The 23244-nt window shown below is 34.1% G+C and overlaps 1 protein-coding gene across 1 annotated transcript in view; it reads left to right on the top strand.

Moving 5' to 3' along the window:
- The window catches only part of KPNA3 (karyopherin subunit alpha 3), a 92424-nt gene that overhangs the window by 45768 nt on the left and 23412 nt on the right, over positions 1–23244 (top strand). Inside the window, exons 2-10 of the mRNA XM_072783208.1 lie at positions 746–790; positions 14635–14724; positions 14944–14973; positions 15058–15110; positions 15241–15336; positions 18396–18481; positions 20390–20476; positions 20864–21033; positions 22390–22434. Of these exons, the coding sequence (XP_072639309.1) occupies positions 746–790; positions 14635–14724; positions 14944–14973; positions 15058–15110; positions 15241–15336; positions 18396–18481; positions 20390–20476; positions 20864–21033; positions 22390–22434 (702 nt within the window). The remainder of the gene's footprint in view (positions 1–745; positions 791–14634; positions 14725–14943; positions 14974–15057; positions 15111–15240; positions 15337–18395; positions 18482–20389; positions 20477–20863; positions 21034–22389; positions 22435–23244) is intronic.

The following is a 23244-nucleotide window of genomic DNA, read 5'->3' as shown; positions in this document are numbered from 1 at the left end:
GCATGGAGCCTGCTTCTCCCTCCCTCTCTCTCTCTGTGTGAATAAATAAAATCTTTTAAAAAATAAAATAAAATAAAATAAAATAAAAAATAAAATAATAAGAATCACTTGAGGTAGATTTCACTGGTTGCAAACATTAAAACCAACTCTGGCGGACTTAAGCAAAACCAATTCCAAATTTATTAGAAGAATATGGGTAGTTCATAGAATAAGTAGGGACACCTGAGAACTGGGACTAGTGCAACTCCAGGATGTAGGTATTACTTATTGTCTTGTCCAAATATTTCCTTTGGAAATTAATGTGCTACCCTTCTTTTTTTTTTTTTTTTTTTCCTTTCCACTTAGCTCAAGGTTCAGAGCTGGGGCGAGAGAGTTCTGGTGGCATGGTGTTAGTTTCATGCCCTATTCAAAACTAGGAGAGAGTAAGATACTTCAATAGGCAGCTCAATCAAGGCAGCCCACAGCAGAGGGTATATAATTCCCCAAAGAAATCTGGGTGCAGTTAGAAGAGGGGAATGGATTCTAGGGAATCAAGCTCCATCTCCCACTCTCCACAAAATTAACCAACAGCTTAGCTTTTCAACCTCCCATGGTTCATTTGAAGTCTAAAACTGACCAATTGCTTAATCCTTAACAATGAATTACTTCTAAAAAAAATGTTAAATATTAAATGCCTCAGACCTTAATTTATCTACTAGCAGTATCAATATTCAGGTACTTATGTATTCTTTATTTTTCCTTTTAGACAATGCGACGACACCGGAATGAAGTGACAGTTGAACTGCGGAAGGTAAGGGTGGTTGCATGTAATAGAAAGTAAAACTAGGAGGTTTTTCTGATTTTAAAATTCTGTATAACATGAATAATGAAAATACTTTGGCAAATTAGTGGTCATCCCTAAACCATACAGCATAAAAATACATCATTAAATAGTTTATGATGGTGTATACTTCTGATAGCTTTCATTTACTGAGGTACTTACTATGTGCTGTGTGAAGTACTCTAGTGCCAGCATTGAAATTCTCACAGGTGATGAAATTAGATACTCTTCTGGTTTGGTTTGGTTTGGTTTGGTTTGGTTTGTCTCAATATGCTCTTTCTTTGGGCTGTGTGCTAGACAGGATTCCTCCACGTTCTTCATGTAGAAGTTACACATACTTGTTAAAGATGCTTTAGAAAAATAAAGTTGAATGACCTTATGTCTTACCAATTAAATGAAACTGCCATTAAGATTAATTGTGTTTTCTTCTGTTTTTTTTTTTTTTTCCCCTGAGGACTTTAGAGTAGTTAACATTCATGAAATTGTGTGCTCATGCAAACACATTTTATTTGAAGCAAGTATTTTAATTGCCAGTCAAGAAAATACACATAACTATTCTCTATATTACATGTACATTTAAAAAAGATCTTGAAATTTATTTCCAAATTTTTGTGTTCATCTTAGATTAGAGCCTTTTCTTGATCTTACTTCACTCCTGAAATTCCTATATTAAATTACCATCTTGAAACTTCTCAGTTTCAGAGAGAAGGAAGGTCTTGATTCTGAGAATAACAATCTAATAAGTATTTATTTAATACCTACTTTGGGTCATGAATTTTTAGCCAGCATCAACATTGCTCATTGGTATATGGTTCCTGAAATTCATTTTCCTGTACTACCTCCTCCTCCCCCACTCTTTAGTATAATTGAAAAATGCTTGCTATTTTCAGTGTTCTTTCAACTCCTTAACCTTTCCAAAGATACTTACAGATTAACAATAGTGATTTGGCAATCATGAATTTAGGTCAACATATCCTAAGTGTACAGCTTAGTGAATTTTCACAAAGTGAACACTTCTGTACCACAAGCTCCTAGATCAAGAAAGAGAACGTGATATGTATTCCAAGGCTCCTTTCCAGTTACTCCTTCCCACTAAGGGTAATCATTATCTTGATTTTTAATATTATAGATTACTTTGCATAGTTCGAATTTATATAAATAGAATGGTAAGTGTCCTTTTACATCTGGTTTTTCATTAATCATGTAAAGACTGTTCTCCTCAATAGAGACAGTAGGAGTAAAACATCTGTTAACATCACACAATCTATCCCCAGATATGGGCCTTTACTTTCCCTTAAATTTTCATGCTTGGAATACAACTCTAAAACTTTTGTATTGGTCCTGGTATTATTACTATTCAGATTCCTCTTGTTTTAATGTTTTTAGTCCTTCTAATATGCTTATAGTATTCATTTGTGTTTACATTGGTTATTTGTTCCTCCTTCTATAGTTGTGCTGTCTTCTATACTTAATTTTTAGAATTAAAATTTCTTGCTTGTCAGAGTACATCTTTTTAAATATCCCACTTTGATTACCTTGGAGTCCTCTTATCTCTTCTTCATCTCCCTACATAATAACATTATTTCCTTTCCAGTCACTAGAATCAGTTCTTAGAAATCCTTATGGAAGAACCAAAACTGAAGTCAACTAAAGAAATCTCAAGAAATTCCTTACTTCACATTTCAGATTGCCTGGTTATACAGAATGTGAACCATTCTGAAGCAAAACCTAAACTTCAGACAAAGCTTAATTGATTTTGATATAGTCCTCTAGAGGTGTGGAGAGCTCTTCAAGAGAAGATTCCTTTACTGTTTTTAGTTAGTGTCTGTCTCTACTTCTAGCCTTGCTGTCTGTATAGCTCCATTGAGGAGAGAAAAATCACAGCATTGTTGTTAATGACATTGAGGTTCTTGAAAATAAAAGAAAATGAGTTTCCAGAGTTTCATAGATGAGCTTGCTATCCATTTGCATTAGATTGTAATCTTCTAAAGTGAGGGTAATAACTATACTCCCCCACCCCAGGTACTCCCAAGTCTCTCTCCCAGTCTATCCAATGCCTAGTCAAATTCTGGACCTATAGTTGGTACTTATTAAATGCTAAATATTCAAGAATTAAATTGATTATGATATCTTAAAAATTTCTGTATGCTCAAATCATTTATTGAACTTTTATTTTAAAAAATCATTTATTAAATTTTTAAGACAAACACTATAGATCCAGAACTACTCAAAAATACTAATCTGTGACAAGTTAAGGAGTTTGTGTCAAAATATTAAACAAGGGACTACTTCCTTTAGCAGAAAATCCTTCTGCCTAAATAAATACATTAATGAAACTAAAGAGTGTGTTAAAACAGTGTGTTGAAACACATTGTTTAGTTTCATAGTTGATTTCTGGCACAAGCTCCATATCTTGTAGTAGACCTAACAAATTATTTGAGAAGTATTAGCTAGTCCAAGGACCATACTTTGAATAACATTGATACTGTTCTGTCAGATTGAGGGTGAGATCTATGGCCTCACATTCTTTTTGTTTGAACTTTTTTGTCTTCTTTTACCTCCTTGATATCTTACTTTCCTATTTAATTTAGGTACTTAAGCATCAACACTTAGGTAGAAGTCTGTACTTCTGTTTTATATCTTGTTATAAACAGAGTTACATAGGAATTAAGTAACTTGCTTAAAATCACACGGCTGATAAGTGGCAGGGCCGAGCTCTTAATCATTATGCTATAATGTCTCTCAAGGTAAATGTTTGTTGAGTGCATAATGCCTCATGAGTTGAAAATCAGTCCAGAACCTGTCATTGGCATTTTTAACTTTGGCACATTATATTAAACTTTATATAATCTCTTGGTGATTGATCAGTCAGATATCCCATTAGGATTTTATTGCTACTAGATTTGGGGTGGGGTTGGTTAAGTTATTACATGATGAAAAACACCACCCCAATGTCCTACTTGACTAATCAGATACAGTATAATTCTTTGGCCTTTTAGTAAAATAGCTTTGTAAAATAGCCTAAATTCCCCCTATCAACAAGATAGAATTCATATGATCATATAAATTAATACAGAAACGAAATCCACTCATTCCTAATAAAACCCTCAATAAATTACAGATGGAACATGCTCAGCTTGATAAAAAACATCCACAAAAAAAAAAAAAATCCACAAAAAACCGACAACTAACATCATACTTAATGGTGAACAACTGAGTGCTTTCCCCATAAGCTCTGAGAACAAGGCAAGGATGTCTATTACTGCTCTTATTTAATACCGTTTTGGGAATTCTAGCCAGTGCCGTAAGTCCTGAATAATAAAGGCATTTAGTTTAGAAAGGAAGATATAAAATTGTCTCTGTTTGCAGATGACATGATTGTCTATGTAGAAAATCCTAAATATTTTACAAAAAAGCTCCTAGAATTAATAAGTGAGTTCAGCAAGGTCACAGAGTACACATAAAAGTCAGTTGCTTATATATGCATATATATGCTAATAGTGAACATGCAGAAACCAAAATTGCAAGCATAATACCATTTATAGCCACTCTGAAGAAAATAAAATACTGTGTTCTACATTAACAAAACATGTACAGGATATATACACTGAATATTATGAAATGCTGTTGGAAGAAATCAAATAAGACTTAAGTAAATGGAGAGACATATATACTGTGGTTACGAATTGGAAGATTCATCATACTAAATATGGCTATTCTCAGATTGATCTATTGGTTTAATGCATTTCTTATCAAAATCTCACCAAGATTTTTTGTAGACACAGACAACCTTATTTATTTATTTATTCATTCATTCATTCATTCATTCATACATACATACAGAGAGAGCACACACATCTGGTGGGAAGGAGGGACGGAGGAAGACAGAATCTTTTTTTTTTTTAACTTATATATATCCAACATCTTTTTTTTTTTTAATTTTTTTTAAATTTTATTTATTTATTTATTTATTTATTTATTTATTTATTTATTTATGATAGTCACAGAGAGAGAGAGAGAGAGAGAGAGAGAGAGAGGCAGAGACACAGGCAGAGGGAGAAGCAGGCTCCATGCACCGGGAGCCCGATGTGGGATTCGATCCTGGGTCTCCAGGATCGCGCCCTGGGCCAAAGGCAGGCGCTAAACCACTGCGCCACCCAGGGATCCCGACAGAGAGAATCTTAAGTAGGCTTCATACCCAGTGTGGAGCCCAACACAGGGCTCAATCTCATGATCCTAATTTTATGACCTTAGCTGAAACCAAGAGTCGGGTACTTAACCAGGCACCCCCAGACAAGTTTATTTTAAAATGTATGTGGAAAAAAAAATGTATGTGGAAAGGCACAGGGTCTAGAAGACCCAAAACATCCTAACAAAGAGTTAAAATATTGCACTACTCCATATTAAGGCTTATGGAATAGCTACAGCAATGAATACTGCATGGTATTGGCAGAAGATGGACACATTGCTCAATAGAATAGAAGATAGAACCTGCAAATAAATCCACACATACCCATTCTTTTGGCAGGTGCAAAGCTAATTCAGTGGAGGAAGAATAGCTTCTTTAGCAAATGGTACTAGAACAATTGGAAATCCATAGGCAAAAGTAAATAAATAAATAACCTCAACCCAATTCTCACGCCTATACAAAAACATAAAATGGTTCCTGGACTTAAGTGTAAGACACAAAACTATAAACTTTTAGGAAAAAATGGAGGAAAGTTTTCAGGATCCAGAGCCAGGCAAAATGCTTCTTACAGTTGACCACAAAAGCATAAACATAAAAAGAAAGTTGGACCTTAATAAATTAAAAAATTTTATTCTGTGAAAGCCCATGTGAAGAGGATGAAAATACAAGCTAGGAACAAGAAGAAAACCACACATCCAATACAGGACTAGTATCTAGCATTATAAGTCTCCAACTCTTGATTTCAACTCCGGTCGTGATCTCAGGTGAAGAGAGATCAAGCCCCATGTTGGGCTCCATACTCAGTGAGGAGTCTGTTTGGGATTCTTTCTCTCCTTCTGCCTCTTTCCCACTCACACACACTTTCTCTCTCTCTCAAAATAAATAAAATCTTTTTTTAAAAAAAGAGAACCTGGCCTAGGGATTTTTGCATTATTCTTATAACTGCAAATTTACAGTTGTCTCAATCAAAACTTCAATTAGTAAAACCCTGAATTAGTTTTTTCTTTAATTTTTATTTTAATTCCAGTTACTTAACATACAGTGTTATATTACTGTCAGGTATACAATATACGGATTGAACACTTCATACACCACTTGGTGCTCATCACAGGTACACTCCCTAATCTCCATCACCTATTTTTTTTTAAGATTTTATTTATTTATTTACTCATGAGAGAGAGAGAAAGAGAGAGACAGGCAGAGGAAGAAGCAGGCTCCATGCAGGGAGCCCGATGTGGGACTCAATCCTGGCTCCCCAGGATCACACCCTGGGCCGAAGGCGGCGCTAAACCGCTGAGCCACCGGGGCTGCCCTCCATCACCCGTTTAACCCAGTTCCCCAGTCCCTCCCCTCTGGTAACCATTAGTTCTCTATAATTAAGAGTCTGTTTCTTGATTTATTGCTTGCTCTTTTTTTTTCCCTTTTGCTCACTTATTTTATTCCTTAAATTGCACATATGGGTAAAATCATACGGTATTTTTCTCTCTGACTTATTTTGCTCAGCATAATACTTTCTAGCTCCAACCATGTCACTGTGAATGGGAAGATTTCATTCTTTTTTATGGCTGAATAATGTTCCATTATGTATATAAACCACATCTTTTTTTTTTAAGATTTTATTCATTTATTCATTGGAGACACACACACACAGAGACAGAGACACAGGCAAAGGGAGAAGCAGGCTCCATGCAGGGAGACTGACGTGGGACTCAATCCCGAGTCTCCAGGATCACGCCCTGGGCTGAATGTGGCGCTAAACCGCTGAGCCACCTGGGCTGCCCAAACCACATCTTCTTTATCCTTCATCAGTCAGTAGACACTTGGGCTGCTTCCATATCTATTGTAAATAATGCTGCAATAAACATAGGGGTGTACATATCCCTTTGAATTAGTGTTTTGTATTCTCTGAGTAAATACCCAGTAGTGTGATTACTGGATCATAAGGTAGATCTATTTTAAACTTTCTGAGGAACCTCCAAGAGTGGCTGCACCAGTTTGCATTCCTACCAACAGTGTAAGAGAGTTCCTTTTTCTCCACATCTTTGCCCAACACTCATTTTTTCGTGTGTTTTTTATTTTAACCATTCTGACAGGTGTGAGGCGGCATCTCAGTGTAATTTTGATTTGCATTCCCCTGATGATCAGTGATGATGAGCATCTTTATAGGTGTCTGTTGGCCATCTGTATGTCTTCTTTTGGAGAAATGTCTATTCATGTCTTTTGCCCATTTTTAATTGGATTATTTGGGGTATTGAGTTTTATAAGTTATTTGTATATTTTGGATACTAACCCTTTATCAGAAATGTCATTTGCCAATATCTTACCCAATTCCATAGATTACCCATAATTGTTTTCTTCACTGTGCAGAAGCTTTTTATTTTGATCAAGTCCCAATAGTTTATTTTTGCTTTTGTTTCCATAGCCAGTGTCAGAGAGCTTACTGCCTGTGTTCTTTTCTAGGATTTTTATGGTTTCAGGTCTCACATTTAGGTGTTTAAACCATTTGAATTTATTTTTGTGTGTAGTATAAGAACGTGACCCAGTTTCCTGTGCGTGATGCTGTCCGGTTTTCCCAGAATCATTTGTTAAAGAAACTGTCCTTTTCCCACTGGATATTCTTTCCTGCTTTGTCAAAGATTAATTCACCATATAGTTGTGGGTTTATTTCTGGGTTTTCCATTCTGTTCCATTGATCTATGTGTCTGTTTTTGTGCCAGTACCACACTGTTTTAATCACTGCAGCTTTGTAATATAAACTGAAGTCCAGAATTATGATGCCTCCAGCTTTACTTCTCTTTTTCAAGATTGCTTTGGCTACTGGGGACCTTTTGTGGTTCCATACAAATTTTAGGATTGTTTGTTCTAGTTGTATGAAAAATGCTATTGGTATTTTAATAGAAATTGCATTAAATGTGTAGTTTTGGGTAATATAGACATTTTCACAACATTGTTCTTCTAATCCATGAGCGTGGAATATCTTTCCATTTCTTTGTCTTGTCTTCAGTTTTTTTCATCAGTGTTTTATAGTTTCCAAAGTAGTCCTTTCACCTCTTTGGTTAGGTTTATTCGTAGGTATCTTATTTTGAGCATAGTTGTAAATAATACTGTTTACTTAATTTCTCTTTCTGCTGCTTCATTATTGGTACATAGAAATGTAACAGATTTCTGTATATTGATTTTGTATTCGGCAACTTTACTGAGTTTATCAGTTCTAGCAGTTTTTTGGTAGAGTCGGGTTTTCCATATAGAGTATCATGTCATCTGTAAACAGTGAAAGTTTTACTTTCTTACCAATTTTGATGCCTTTTTTTTTTCTTTTTTAAAGAGAGGAAATGAGAGGAAGGGCAGAGGGAGAGAGAGAGAACCATCAACAGGCTCCACGTCCAGCTTGGAGCCCAGAGTGGGGCTTAATCTCACAACCCTAAGATCATGACCCGAGCCAAAATCAGGAGTCAGATGCTTAACTGACAGCCACTCAGACACCCCACTTTTATTTCTTTTGTTGTCTGATTGCTGAGGCTGGGACTTCCAGTACTATGTTGAATAAAAGTGATAAGAGTGGACATCCCTGTCTTGTTCCTTACCTTAGGGGAAAAGCTCTCAGTTTTTTCCTATTAAGGGTGATGTTAGCTGTGGGCTTTTCATATATGGACTTATGTTGAGATATGTTCCTTCTAAACCTAGTTTGTTCAGGGTTTTTATCACAGATGGATGTTGTACTTTGTCAGATGCTTTTTCTGTGTCTTTTGAAATGATCATACGTAAAACCTTGAATTAGTAAAAGAGAATCCTAAAGAGAGCAGCCATTTGATAAGATTAGTTAAGTGATCCTTTAGGAAAAATAATTTCTGTTATGTTGTCAGATTTTTACATGATTGATAAATCAGTAGTATTTTGGTCTTTTAAATTTTTTAATAAAATATAAAAAATAAAATTTTTAATCAGAGTATAATACCCTGAGAGTGGCCAAAATGTAAATATAACATATAAAACTTGTGGGTGAATATCCATGTATCTACACAGCAGTAGTATCTTTCATAAATGTTAATATTGAAGGAAAGGTCTTATCTTTTGAGTATTTTTTCTACTTTTTAAATTTTTTAAGTTATTTATTAGAGAGCATGAGCATAAGGGATGTGCAGAAGGAGAAGCAGACTCCCCACTGAGCACGGGGGTCTGGGGGCTCAATCCCAGGAGATCATGACTTGATCCCGGAGATCATGACTTAAGCTGAAGGCAGATGCTTAACTGACTGAGCCACCCGGTGCCCCTTTTTTCTACTTCTTTAGAAGTATTTAGATGCAGCTAGAGTTGGATTACTTAAAAAAAAAAAAAAGTTATAGAATATATATTTAAGAAACAGCTCTGTAGCCACAACCAGGGTTCAAATCTTAGCTGATACTTCCTAGATATATAATTTAATTTCACCAGGTTCTCAGTATCCCTATACTCATCTGTGAAATAAGAGATTTTAATTTTACAAGAACTAAAACTAGATAAGAATTTAACACAATGAGTATGTTGCTGGATAAGAACAAATTTAATTATGTCACATTCAGAATGGGGCTGATAAATATCTATTTTTTTTCATACCATGCTTAAGAAGTGATTGCTGACTTATTCCACAAATTTAGGTATAAAATGTTCAGCCACTTTTTCAAGATGAAGAGAGAAATTTGGGAATGAAAAACTTTACATAGAGATCAATATACAGAATTTGTTGACTCAAAATTAACCTTCTTAACCAACAGTGTTAATTCTGTGTGGTTCAGCCCTACTAGTCAGAAAACAGAAAGTTAAAAAAGATTAAGTACATAGTTGCTAAATAGAGTAATAATAGATTTTTAAAGGAACTTTAGAAATGAATCTAATTGTGTGTGTGTGTGTGTGTGTGTGTTTGGAGATAAAGTAGGTGTTGAAACTAGGTTAGTTTCCATATCTTCTGAGCTCTCCTCCCACTTGACAAAAGAAAGAAATAGCTTTTATAGATCCTGAATTTATTGAAGTACATTGTCCAGGAGGGTAAAAATCTCTAGGTTGTTAAGTAAAGGGACAGTTTAAGTTACGGGTTTTGATGAAGCTTCATTTAATAATTAATTAGATTACCAGAAACCTGCCCAGGGATTATCTTTCCTTGGCTTGTACATAGTTTTTGTCTTGTTAAGAGTAAAGTATGATTTTCATGCCCTATATTTTTTACTTATTTTAGGATGCTTTCGACTCAAATGTGGGAGTTATTAATTTTTGATAAACAATTTACTAACTACAATAACTTTAAACTTGTGTATGCTTCATAACATATGTCCAAATATATATGAAGCAAAAATTGGCAAAACTACAAGGTAGAATTTGTCAAAGACATACATAATCATTGTGGGAGACTTTCTTGTCAGTAGTAAATATACCAATTAATAGTGGAAAGAAAAGTTAATTTGCAAGTGTTATATAAAAAACACATATAAAACCCTATGAAAAAAAAAAACCCTATGAAAAATGGTTTTATGATAGTATAAAGCTATAATTTCCAGACTGTTCATTGAAGTACCATGGGGCTCTGTGGTGAACCCAAAGGGACTTTTGGGATATTCTAAATTTTAAGAGAAACGTAGGGACATTTAACATCTTTCAGATACCACAGAACTATTAGGTACTGAAGTAGTTCACAATTAAACATTAGATCGCACTCCATTCCTTTTAATCACATATTTTAAGAGTGAAGTAAGATTTTTTTCTTACAATTTATATGCCCCCATAACACCCCCCCCCCCCAGCCCCACAACCCTCTACCAATGACTGTTAAGTTTTTTGGACCTGACTACTTGAAAAGGAGGTACAACAGGTATTTTCTTTGGCCTACACTGTGGACTGAGAAAGTTCAGGAAGTTCTGGTATGAAGCAAGTATCAGTTAATTTCAGGCTATTGTACAGACTTATGTTCTCTGATCACAATACAATTAGATTACAAATCCAGGAATAAGATAGGAAAATCTCATAATTGTGAAAAAAGAAATAAAGCACTTCTGAAAATACGTCGAGCATCACAGAAATCCTAATGGCTATAGGATTACCTAGAAATGCACAATAGGAAAAATATTACATGTCAGAACCTGTGGAATACAGTTAAAAAAGTACTTCACAAGAGACATATATAGCAAGTAGAGATACAGAACAAATAATAATAGCAATTTAAAAGGCATATTAATATACCTGTAGCATAAGTTTTAAAATATTAGTACTTCACTTAGTTTTTGCTGCATAATAAACCACTCCAAAACCAAGTAGCTTAAAACAATAGCTATTTTATTCATTTAATAATTCGGTGGATTGGCAGAGTGGTTCCTCTGGCCTGGGCCAGTTCAGCTGATCTCTGCTGGGCTCCCTCATTCACCTCCGGTCAGCTAGTAGGTTAGCTGGTGACTAGATGATCTGTGGGTGGTCTCACACAAGTTTCTGGCTATTGGATGGACCTTGGTCGTCTTCTACACAGCCTCATCTTCCAGCAGGCTAGCACAGTGTTTTTTTCACATGGTGATTTTAGAATTGTAAGAGCAGCAAGAGGAATGTGTAAGCACTCTTCAAACCACACCTAGAATTAGTGCAAGACCAGACTATCCAGAGGCATGGATATGGGAAGGGGGTTTCTAGCCATTTTTGCAAACAATCTACCACAGTTTGAATATAAGTAATTTTATGCCAATAGATTTGAGAACTTAGCTGAAATGAACAATTTCCTAGTGGGAAAAAATAATTTACCCAGCTAAGTCAAGAAGAAATGAAAAACCTAAGTAAATCTAAAAATAAATTATATCAGTAGTGATAAATTTAACCTCTTCCAGCCCCCTGAAAAAGTAATCTTGCAGATAGTTCTTCAGCAAACATTCAAAGAACAGATAATTTCGGCCTTATTAAATGATTTTAGAGAAGGTAAAGAGGAAACACTACCCAGCCCATTTTATGAGGCTAGCAAAACCATGGCATCGAGAGTGAGGCCAAGACAGAATGAGAAAAGATGTTTATAAGCCAATTTCACTTATGAACATAGATTTTTAAAATAATAAATAAAATATTAGTAAATTAAGTCCAGTAATGAATATCTTTAAAATTTTTCAAGAAAGGTTTATCTTGTAAACATGCAAGTTTTACATTGCTAAGATTCTAAGTTTAACATTAAAAAATCAATTAATTTACCACACTTACAGATGAAGGGAGAAAATTCATGTCCATATCAATAGATGCAAAAAGAAGCACAGTTTAATAAAATTAAGCATCTATTTGTGGCTAAAAAGGAAGAGAAAAAGATCTTAGCAGATTAGGAATAAAAATGAGCCTCTTTACTCCCCCCCCCCCAAAAAAAAAGAGACTGCAAACGTTGTATATTATGATAAAATGTTATCCTTGAATTGGGCATCATATATATATGAGGTTTTAATTGTATTTATGCTTTGTATTGTTTTTATGCCTGAAATACCTGGGGGAATTGGAGGAATGGAGGGAGTTCAATTTCTGAAAGGTCTTTGGAAGCTTGATTATTCAGACTCAAAAAAGTTAAAAGAAAACAATAAAAGCAGAATGGCATAAACTATAGTGAAACATTTAAATTCCAAGAGATGTTAAAATATAATAAATTTTAAGATTAACCATTTTACAAATCACAAAGTACAATGCGTAGATATTTTTATTTAAAGTTTTGAAACAATTTCAAACTTGGAGTTTGAAATTCAAATTTACATTAGTACAAAAACCACTATACACTCTTTACTCAGCAGCCAGCTTCCTTGTTGTTAGCTTTTTTTTCTATATTTGTCTTATTCTCTCTCATTTACACACACACACACACACACACACACACACACTTTTTCTTGAAACAGCTAAGTTACAGGCATATGCCCCCATTAGCCTTAATATGTTAGTGCATATTTCATAAAAACCTACTTTCCTATGTAACCATAGTGCATTTGTCAAATTAATACAGATAAATATCTACCATCTAATTCATAGACCTAACTCATATTTTGCTAGTTGTTCCTAATAATGTCCTTTGTAAATCCAAGGTCCAGTCTAGACATTGCACTTGTCCTGTTTCTTTAATCTCATTCAATCCAACAGTTCATGACTACATTTTTGAAGACTAGTTTTTGTAGAATGGCAGATTTAGGTTTGTCTGACTTTCCTCAGGTGGTGGCTGTTATTCTGGTCAGGAATACTACAGAAGTAGTACTGTTTTCTCAGTGCATGAGACCAAAGGCACATAATGTGGATTTGTTCTTTATTTATGATGATAACCTTTGTCAGTTGGTCAAGATGCTCTCTGCCAAGTTTTTCCACTATAAATTAGTAAGTATTTTGTGGAGAGCCACTTGATACTATAAAATATCAGTGCAAGGAGTTTAATATTTGTGAGATGCATTAATTTTAAAATAATGTAGAATTGATTGCATAGTTGCTAAAGAAGTATACTATAAGTGGGAGTTGGTAGGTAATCTAATGATTAGCATACATATTAAGCCTCAGTTTTTTTAAACCTGTTTGCTTATACATAGGACAAAAGATAGGTTTATGCAGATAATCCAGTAAACTTAAGATATACACATATTTCCAGTTTTAACTTTCTACTTGGTCTGAATTTTAACATCAATATTAATACCTCTTTAGGAATTTCTATTGTAATCAAAAATTTCTGTAAATATTGTATTGAAGACCAAATAGTATACCCTTTGAAATTTTAAGTTGAAAATGATTTTAGAAATCATTCAGTCTTTTTTTAAAAAAACGAAAAAGATTTTATTTGAGACAGAGGGGGAGAGAGCACAGGGGGAAAGCAGAGGAAGCAGTGGAGGGAGAGGGAGAGCAGCGGAGGGAGAGGGAGAGGAAGGAGAGGGAGAAGCAGATTCCACTGATCAGGGAACCCAGTGGGGGACTCTGTCACAGGACCCTGGGATTGTGACCTGAGCCAAAGGCAGCCGCTTAACTGACTGAGCCACCCAGGTACCCCAGAAAGCATTCAATCTTTTCTCTAATTTATTTTGACTTAATTCCATAGATAAACTATAAACTTAAAAGAAGATTGATTTACCCAAAGTGATATATTACATGAAATGGCACATGTTGCTGCCATTACAATTGAAATCCCATAAGATGTAGAAATATATTTGCTAGTAGAGAATTTTTGTTTGTGAGAGCTAAATAACAACTATTTATATCTGAGATGTTGGCAACTAAATGGCATTTATGCTAATGAATTCCTATTCCCCACATTCCCAACAAGCATACAAACCTTAACATTTGAGCATTGAACTCTTTCCCATCTAGCTGATTTGTTTGAGTAAGTAGGTGAAAGTCAGCATACTATTTAAAATGTATTTGCTAGGCTTGTATACTAATAATGCATCCCCAAATTTGAGTCTTTATTAAAGATTAGGAGGCATGATATTGGTCAGAACTATTGGTATTTAATATGTGTATTGTGTGTGTGTGTGTGTGTGTGTGAGAGAGAGAGAGAGAGAGAGAGAGAGGGAGAGAGAGAGAGCGAGCTGTACTGTTACCAGTTAATTATGTTACCAAATCCAGGATGTAGCCTGTCATTGGTTTGTAGTATGCACATTTAATTCATGTTCTCCTTATCCAGAACAAAAGAGATGAACACTTACTGAAAAAAAGAAATGTCCCCCAAGAAGAAAGTTTAGAAGATTCAGATGTTGATGCTGATTTTAAAGCAGTAAGTTATCTTGATGTTATAAAGTGTTTTTATAATAATTTTTATAATCAGAGAATTTGATTTTTAATATAAGATCAATTTTATAATGATTAGTGTATATTAACTTCAGTAAATTTAGTAACTTTATTTTTTTTAATTTAGTAACTTTAGTAAAATAGACTTAATAAATGTAATTTTGTTTAAAAACTTCCCTGAACTGTCTTTTTTTTTCCTTTTAAGCAAAATGTAACACTAGAAGCTATATTGCAGGTATGTTATTAATTTAATTCTCATTTTGGAGTATTTTGAAATTGATACCTTTTAAATTTCTGAAGTTTAAATTTGGTGTTACAGAATGCCACAAGTGATAACCCAGTGGTCCAGTTAAGTGCCGTTCAGGCTGCAAGGTAAATACTAATTTGTCCAGAGAGAGAATTATTATAGATGTTTGAGCGGGTAGTCTAGAAGTAATACATTGTTATTTTTGTTCATAGTTTGAAAATTATAGCAATTAATTTCTTATATTGCTTTTTCTAGAAAGCTATTATCCAGTGACAGAAACCCACCAATTGATGACCTAATAAAATCTGGGATTTTACCAATTCTAGTCAAATGTCTAGAAAGGGATGATAAGTAAGTATGGATTTGAGTCCCTGTTCACTTTTTTCATTTAACTGAAAATTTAGGATTATAATTTAACCAATGGGTTCAGTTAGGTTTCGCATTTGTTATGTTTTTCATTTGTCATATATTTTTATGTAATTTTCTAATTCTATGATCCTAATCAGAAGATCTAAAGTATTTCTTTTTTTAGTTTTTGAAGTATGTGTATATTTTCTAGGAAAATTGTAGCTTCTGTTTATTGCCTATTCTAACTTACCTCAAATATTTATAGTCTTTATTTAATTTGTTTTTGTTTTTGTTTTGAGAAATATTTTAAAACAACCCAAATAGGTTTGAGTCACTCTTTGCTTATGAGTCTATATATAGATTAACCTCATGACTGAGTCAACATGAATGGTTTCCAGAACTGAGTGGCTTTTACCCTGGGAATAGTCCAGCTAGTCCACTGATCTTCTATGAAGTCTTTAATAGAACTCCAGCCATAACTAATTGTCTAATAACTTTCTTTTTATTTGTGGTAAATTAAAAATCAGGTTATACTTTTCCAGAATAGAAAGGGAAAAACACAGCTTTGTATCTTTTGAGGTGTGGCCCCATCTCGGTTAATGTTTAGAGATATCTTGGTGTGCTGTATCTTAAACCTCATCAGTTTGAATACTAACTGGGAAGAACATAAATTTGAACTCCAAAATATTTTTAAACAAATGCTGGTTTTTGCATTTGAGAGCATTTAGACTAAAATTTGGTATATTTTGCTAAATGTTATCTAGTCAATTTTCAATTGACTAGTTACATAGTGGAATATAAACATTGCCACTAAATACTTCTTTCTACTTTCATTGTGTGCTACAACCATCCCTCCAAGAGTGCTTAATACTTATTTTATACAATCATGTATATTTTCTGTATAAGTATTTAAGTAAAAATAAGTTTTATTTCAGCTCTTTATTATTTTTTTAAGATTTTATTTATTTGAGAGTGAGAGAATATGAGAGAGAGAGAGAGCGCGCGTGCGCGCACGCATGAGCAGGGGGGAGGGGCAGAGGGAGAGGGAGAGGCGGACTTGCCACTAAGCAGGGAGCCTGAGATGGGGCTCTATCCTGGGACTCCCGGATCGTGAGCTGAGCCGAAGGCTTAACTGATTAAGCCACCCAGGCACTCTTATTTCAGCTGTTTAAAAAATGGTCTACTCCTCTACTTCTAAAGACCCCCTTTTTCCCTTGATCTCCTTCTCTCTCTCTCTCTCTTTTTTTTTTTTCTTACTTTACATTCCAGCCTTTGGCATAGGCTTATTTGTATGTATCTGTGAAATATGGCATATATACAAAAAATATGCTAAAATACATATAGGCCTGTGTAACTACTGCCCAAAGCAAAAACAAAATTATCAGTAGTTTGGATCTGACTTTATGGATTTGTCATGGGAAATTGCATTATCATGTAAAAGCCCATAGACTTTGGAGCCACATAGATGTTGGTTTAAATCTACAGTTTGCTATTGACCAAAACCCAAGTGGTTTTTGAGCCTCAGATACCTCTTCAGTAAAAATTAGGTGATTGTGAGGAACGGAAATAATATACCCAAAACACTACAATATCAAACTTAATTACTTAAAAAAAAAAAAAAAACACTTTATTTAAGTAACTTAAATACTTTTCAAATGTCATCTTAGAATACTATATCATTTTATTTTATATATCTCACTGTTTTCTCATTTAAGACCCTAATTTCCAGTATTTTGCCAAGCTACCTAGACTAGCTTAATAAAGTAACCTAATAACCCTTTCTGATTGTAACTCAGAACAACATAAACTCATCATCTTTGATCTTATTATCCCTTTGCTTCTTTTCGGCCTCTGATATCCTCTTTAGACCCTACCTTTTGCTAAAATTCATTGTGTAGTTCTTATTTGCTAGTCCATTTTTTTATCTGGCCCACCTTTCTGACCTCACTGCATGTTCTGTCTCTGACATTTATTCTCCTTAAAATCTTTTTCCTTCTTGGATTCCTCTAACCATGTTACTAACAACCTCACTGTCTTTCTTTGATATTTATAGAGCTTTTTTTCTAAGTCCCTAACCTTTCACTCTCCTTAGGTTTTGCTCACTACTACCCTCTCCCACCTTGGTTTTCTATTTAAAGGAATTTATATTCTTTCAGCCATCTATCCTAACTTGATGTACATAATTTCCTTTGAACAGGTCTTTCCATCAGGCTTTAACCTTTTTTATCCATTTTTTATATCATGGACTCCAACATTTTCTTTACTCTCCTTTTCAGTAGCCCTCTATACTTAGTATGTCTATAGAATAAATTCCAAGTTCTGAAGCTTGGGATTTGAATTCTACTCCCCCTCACCCCCCCACACACATACACTTAGATAACCTACCCTCCCAATTTCATCCCTCGTTAGATATCTGCATACTTTCTTAGCTTCTGCTCTCCTGATCTATTCCTTGTCATCTGTACACATCATGGTCATTCAACTCGGGATATTTTTTTTTGTATTCCAGTTGTTAGTGCATTTCTTTCTTTATCTGTCTTTAATAGGCTAGTTCAGTTTTCACTTTCTTTGTGAGGTCTTCTATCACAATTCCAAATTGTGATAGTAAAATCTGAAACCTCGTAGTAGCTCCAATATATATAAAGCAGATGATGTAGTGGATCAGCTGGGGTCCCAGCTTTAAGACCAGTCTAGAAGTCATGATAGTATTCAAGTGAAATGGTGAGGGCCTCAGCTAGTTCAGTGATTTTGAGAATGATACTATAAATATAAGAAATGTTTAGGGGGGAAATTGACATGACTTTTTGATTAGATGTTTATTGGAGAGGAAGGAGTCAAGGAAAATAATGACTAGCTAAATGTTGCAACTATCAGTGGACATAAATAAGTAGATTTATATTGACTGACTTTGGAAGCCATTAGGATAGTCAGGTGAAGATATCCAACAGGCAATTGGATATAACAAGATGAAATTCAAGAACAGGGTAAAGGATAACTGTAGAGGTCTGTGGTCATAAATATAACTGGTAGTTATGTGTCTCAAGATTTTTTGTGTTTTACAGTCCTTCGTTACAGTTTGAAGCTGCTTGGGCGTTAACTAATATAGCATCAGGAACTTCTGCACAGACTCAAGCTGTTGTACAGTCTAGTAAGTAAATTAACATCTTTACTTGCTGGGAGTTTTTTAAAAATAAAGGCAAAGAAGTGGAGTTTTTTTGTAAAGACTGAATTTTATCTTACAACATTTTTAAACTAGTGAATTTTATGAGTTACTTTTGATGGTTGATATCTTTCCCATGGCTATCATATTTTGCCCACCTCAGGGTGGGTAACTATGATTAGTCTGTTGATCCAAACTGACAAAAGAAGCTCTTTGAAAAAACTAAATGTCACCAAGTACTATCAATGTATGGGACACTTAACCGACTTTAGGTGGCACTGAAGATGATTTTAGGTAGTATATGATATTGCAATAAATTACATTGAGTCAGTTGGTGAAAATACTGCTCTCTCTCAGATATTTCAGAAATATCAAAGGAGAAAGTTCCCAGTTAGATATTAGCTGTACTAAAAAGGTAGCAGATTTTAGACTAGGCTTTTAATAGAAACTAGTAGGTACAATTTAATAAGAATGTTTTATTTGCATTTTTAATTTTTTGGTTATTTTCCATTTGTAATTCTGGTAAGTGATGCTGATCTTCTATTTATAGAAGTGATAAAATTAAATTACAAATGTGAGGTCAGTTGAAACCATCATACATTGCTAGTGGGAGTGCAAAATGGTGGGCCTCTTTGGAAAACAGTTTATCAAAAGGTTAACCATTGAGTTACCATTTGACCCTGCAGTGCCACTACTGGGTGGAACCAACAGATATGAAAACGTGGCCACACAAAGACTTATTCATAGATGTTGCACATTTATTTACTCATAGTAGCCCAAACATGAAAACAATCCCAGTATCCATTAACTGATATATTAGTAGATGAACACAATGTGTTCTATAGTGGAATACTATTCAGCAATAAAGAATGAAACACCGAAAAAAAAAAAAAAAAAAGAATGAAACACCGATATGTGCTATACACAGATGAACCTCAAAAACATTATGCTGATTGAAAGAACCCAAACACACACAAAAAACCCACATATTATACAGTTGTGTCTATATAAAATATCCAGAATATGAAAATCTATAGAGAGAGAAATTAAATGGTTGTCTAAAGCTAGAGGAGTGAGCAAGTAGGACAGCTATGGGTATGGCATTGTTTTGAGAGTGATAGAAATGTAAAATTAAACTGTAGTGATAACTATGCAACTCTGTATAAATGCTAAAAATCATTGAATTGTTTACTTAAACAGATATATTGTGTGTAAATTATATCTCAAAACCATTTAAAGTGTGAGTTGGTCTTAAGTGTTAAGTAAATAATACAGGTAGTTCAGAGATACAACAAAAAATCCTGGAAGTAGTAAGTTCAGAGATACAACAGAAAATCCTGGAAGTAGTACACAATTGACTGAAATTTAAGAAAAAATGATCTAGCTTATGCTTAGTTTCCTACCTAGAATGAGTATAATACCAGTATTTTAGAACTTATTAACATATAAATTATGTAAGAGTAAGGATTATAATGATAAATTATTTTAACATATAAGGTAAGCCAGATGTGGGAATGATCTTTAGTTAAAATCCCATATCAATAATTGAGATTACATTGGCTAAAGTCTTCTATTCTAAATTTATGTGTTTTGGGGTGAGGGGGACGGAACTTTTTTTTTTTTTTCATTATAGGAAAAATTTTTTTTTTTTTTTTAGTTGCTGATATAATAGCAACTTTTAAATCTTGCCAGTAGGCGTGTTACTCAAATATTACTAGGGGAAAATACTAAAATTAACTTTTTTAGGGTAAGGGTATTTGCCACATTTATTCATTCAGTGAATTGTAAGTGGGTAACCGTAGTGTGCCAGGCTGTGTACATTTTATCAGCTTATTTAGCCTGAAATCTGTAAGCTCTTCAACATTTTGCAGTATCAATATTTGTTTTTATTAATAGATGCCGTACCTCTTTTTTTGAGACTTCTCCATTCACCACATCAGAATGTTTGTGAACAAGCAGTATGGGCTTTGGGAAACATTATAGGTAAGTTGGATTTAGGTTTAAAAAGACTCCAATTAAGAATCTTAATTAACTTTTTTCCTACATTGGCATAGCCATTACATCCTATGTTTCCTCTAATAAAATTAGAGGGTCCACGCCTCTAATCAACATGGGTTGGCTATCTTCTTGCCTCATAAATACTACCTTAAGATGGTACCTCTTGAAACAGATATGCAATTTGCTATCGGGATTAGTAGGTTAAATTTGTGTTCTCCAAATCAAAATCTGGAGAAACAGCAATACTTGATGCCCTTGACTAATGGTGAGGAAACATAGAACATCAGTGTCCCAACATGAGCCATTGCATACATTTCAGACTTTCTCATCCTGAATGTAATTTTTTTTTAAATACAATTTTCATTTCTGTAGGTGATGGTCCTCAATGTAGAGATTATGTCATATCACTGGGAGTTGTCAAACCTCTTCTGTCCTTCATCAATCCCTCCATTCCCATCACCTTCCTTCGGAACGTCACATGGGTCATTGTCAATCTCTGCAGGAATAAGGACCCCCCACCGCCTATGGAGACAGTTCAGGAGGTAAATGAAGAATTGCAAAGCCCAGATGGTATATTTTCCCTATGTTTATGCTTTAGATTTTCATGCACAGGGAATGAAATAATGCATATACTGATTTTATGGCAGGTATGACATTTTTTTTAAGTAACATATATTTAATTTTTTATTCCTGTGAAATGAAAGTTGAGTATCTTATGGCACCTGACAAAATGTTAGTCCAGCCTAATTCTTATTTTTTAATGCCTACTTTCATAAATTAAAAAAAAAAAAAAAAACTGCTTTCAAAAAGAAAAATCCAATCGGAGAAAACCAAATCTCAGAGGTTTTGCATTGTTGGTTTACTACTAAAACAATAAGAGATTGCTACAGATAAAACTAGTATACTTATATGAATATATATGTTCTTGAATGAATTTGCTTTAAGTCCAATTGAAATTTCCGTAAATTTCTGACAAAATCAGTTTTCTTAAATGTGTGACATACTTTGTGTTAGATCTAATTAAACAAAGTCAAAACTTTTCTATTTACATTTAATTTGTAAATAGATCTGAGTATTTTAAATGTTTAAAAATTCTGTGCAACCTTTAATCACTTGACTGTGTTGAAAAATGTTAACTATGAATCTTTATAATTGACATCTTTCACCAGCTTCTGGGTTTTGCTGTTATGGAAAGGGTACTTAGTATGACTCCTCCACCCCCACTTCCTCCCTCCCAAGTTTAAAAAAAAAAAAAAATCTGTAAAGCCTAAATTCAGCAAATAAACTGTATACTTTGTACTGATTATAATCTTCTTTACTAAATCTTAAGTCAGAACCTTTAACTTGACTGAAGTAGCTAATTAAATAAAATCATATCTTATTCTTTAAGCAGGTAAGTAAAAGGACAGTTTTCAAAAAAACTTTTTTTAGGGATACCTGGCTGTCTCAGTCAGTAGAGCATGTGACTGTTGATCTTGGGGTTGTAAGTTTGAAGCCCACGTTGAATATAGAGATTATTTAAAAATATAATCTTTAACAACAAAAAACAAAAAAACAGCTTTTTTTTTTAGATAACTGTGCTGTATAGTTGCATCTCCATTCTTTCCACTTAACATATGTCATAAAGTTACTAAAAACAACTATTTTTCCTTTAAGGTACATTAATCTTTGCCAGATTTTATTTGGATATTTAAATTGGACATCTGAACTTTGGTTTTGGTTTTTTAGATTGAATTGAAATCAGATTTTCATTTTCCTAATAAAAATTCAAACAAATTTAACATTATCTTTTCTTGCTCTGCAAGTAGTATTTACTACTTTCTGTATCACAGTTATTCATTTTTATAAAGACATACTCATCAATCTACTGTTATTTATTGTTTATCTTTTTTCCTCAGATTTTGCCAGCATTATGTGTCCTCATATATCATACGGACATAAATGTAAGTAAAGCAGAAGCTTAGGTTTGGGACTCTGTTCTTGATGGGACTGGAAGGGTTTGTTTGTTTGTTTGTTTGTTTATTTATTTATTTATTTATTTATTTTTAGGCTTTGTCTTAGCATATGTTTTATTGTGAAGCTTCCACAATGTGTGGCTGTTTTTCGAAATAGGATTAAGGTTATATTAACTTTGTATCTTAAGTTATTCAGATAGCAAAAATGCTAACTTTAGAGAAATTTCACATATTGTCTTAAGTATCAATATTTATAAAGAGGTAAAAACTTTATAAAGGACCTTCATATTTCTATAAATCTCATTTTAGGGACACCTGAGTGGCTTATGATTTCAGCTTAGGTCATGATCCTCATGCTCGTGGGATCGAGCCCTGCAACAGGCTTTGCATTGGGCTCTGTGCTTGGCACTGAGTCAGCTTATCCCTCTCCCTCCCTCTTCTTGCTTTCAATTAAATAAATAAAATCTTTTTAAAAAAAATCTCATTTGATTCTTAAATAGATATTATGTTGCCATTCTACAGAATAAAAAACTGGACCTTAGGGACATATTAAGTGATTTATCCAAGGTTGCAGAGCTTGTAAGAATCAAAGTTGAGGGATCCCTGGGTGGCGCAGTGGTTTGGCGCCTGCCTTTCCAGGGTGCGATCCTGGAGACCCGGGATCGAATCCCACGTCGGGCTCCTGGTGCATGGAGCCTGCTTCTCCCTCTGCCTGTGTCTCTGCCTCTCTCTCTCTCTCTCTCTCTCTCTGTGTGACTATCATAAATATAAATTAAAAAAAAAGAATCAAAGTTGATG

Source organism: Canis lupus, chromosome 17 (genome assembly GCF_048164855.1).
Source record: "Canis lupus baileyi chromosome 17, mCanLup2.hap1, whole genome shotgun sequence".
In the NCBI taxonomy this organism is placed as follows: domain Eukaryota; kingdom Metazoa; phylum Chordata; class Mammalia; order Carnivora; family Canidae; genus Canis; species Canis lupus.
Note: the sequence above shows the minus strand (reverse complement) of the source record. Positions and strands in the feature narration are given on the sequence as shown.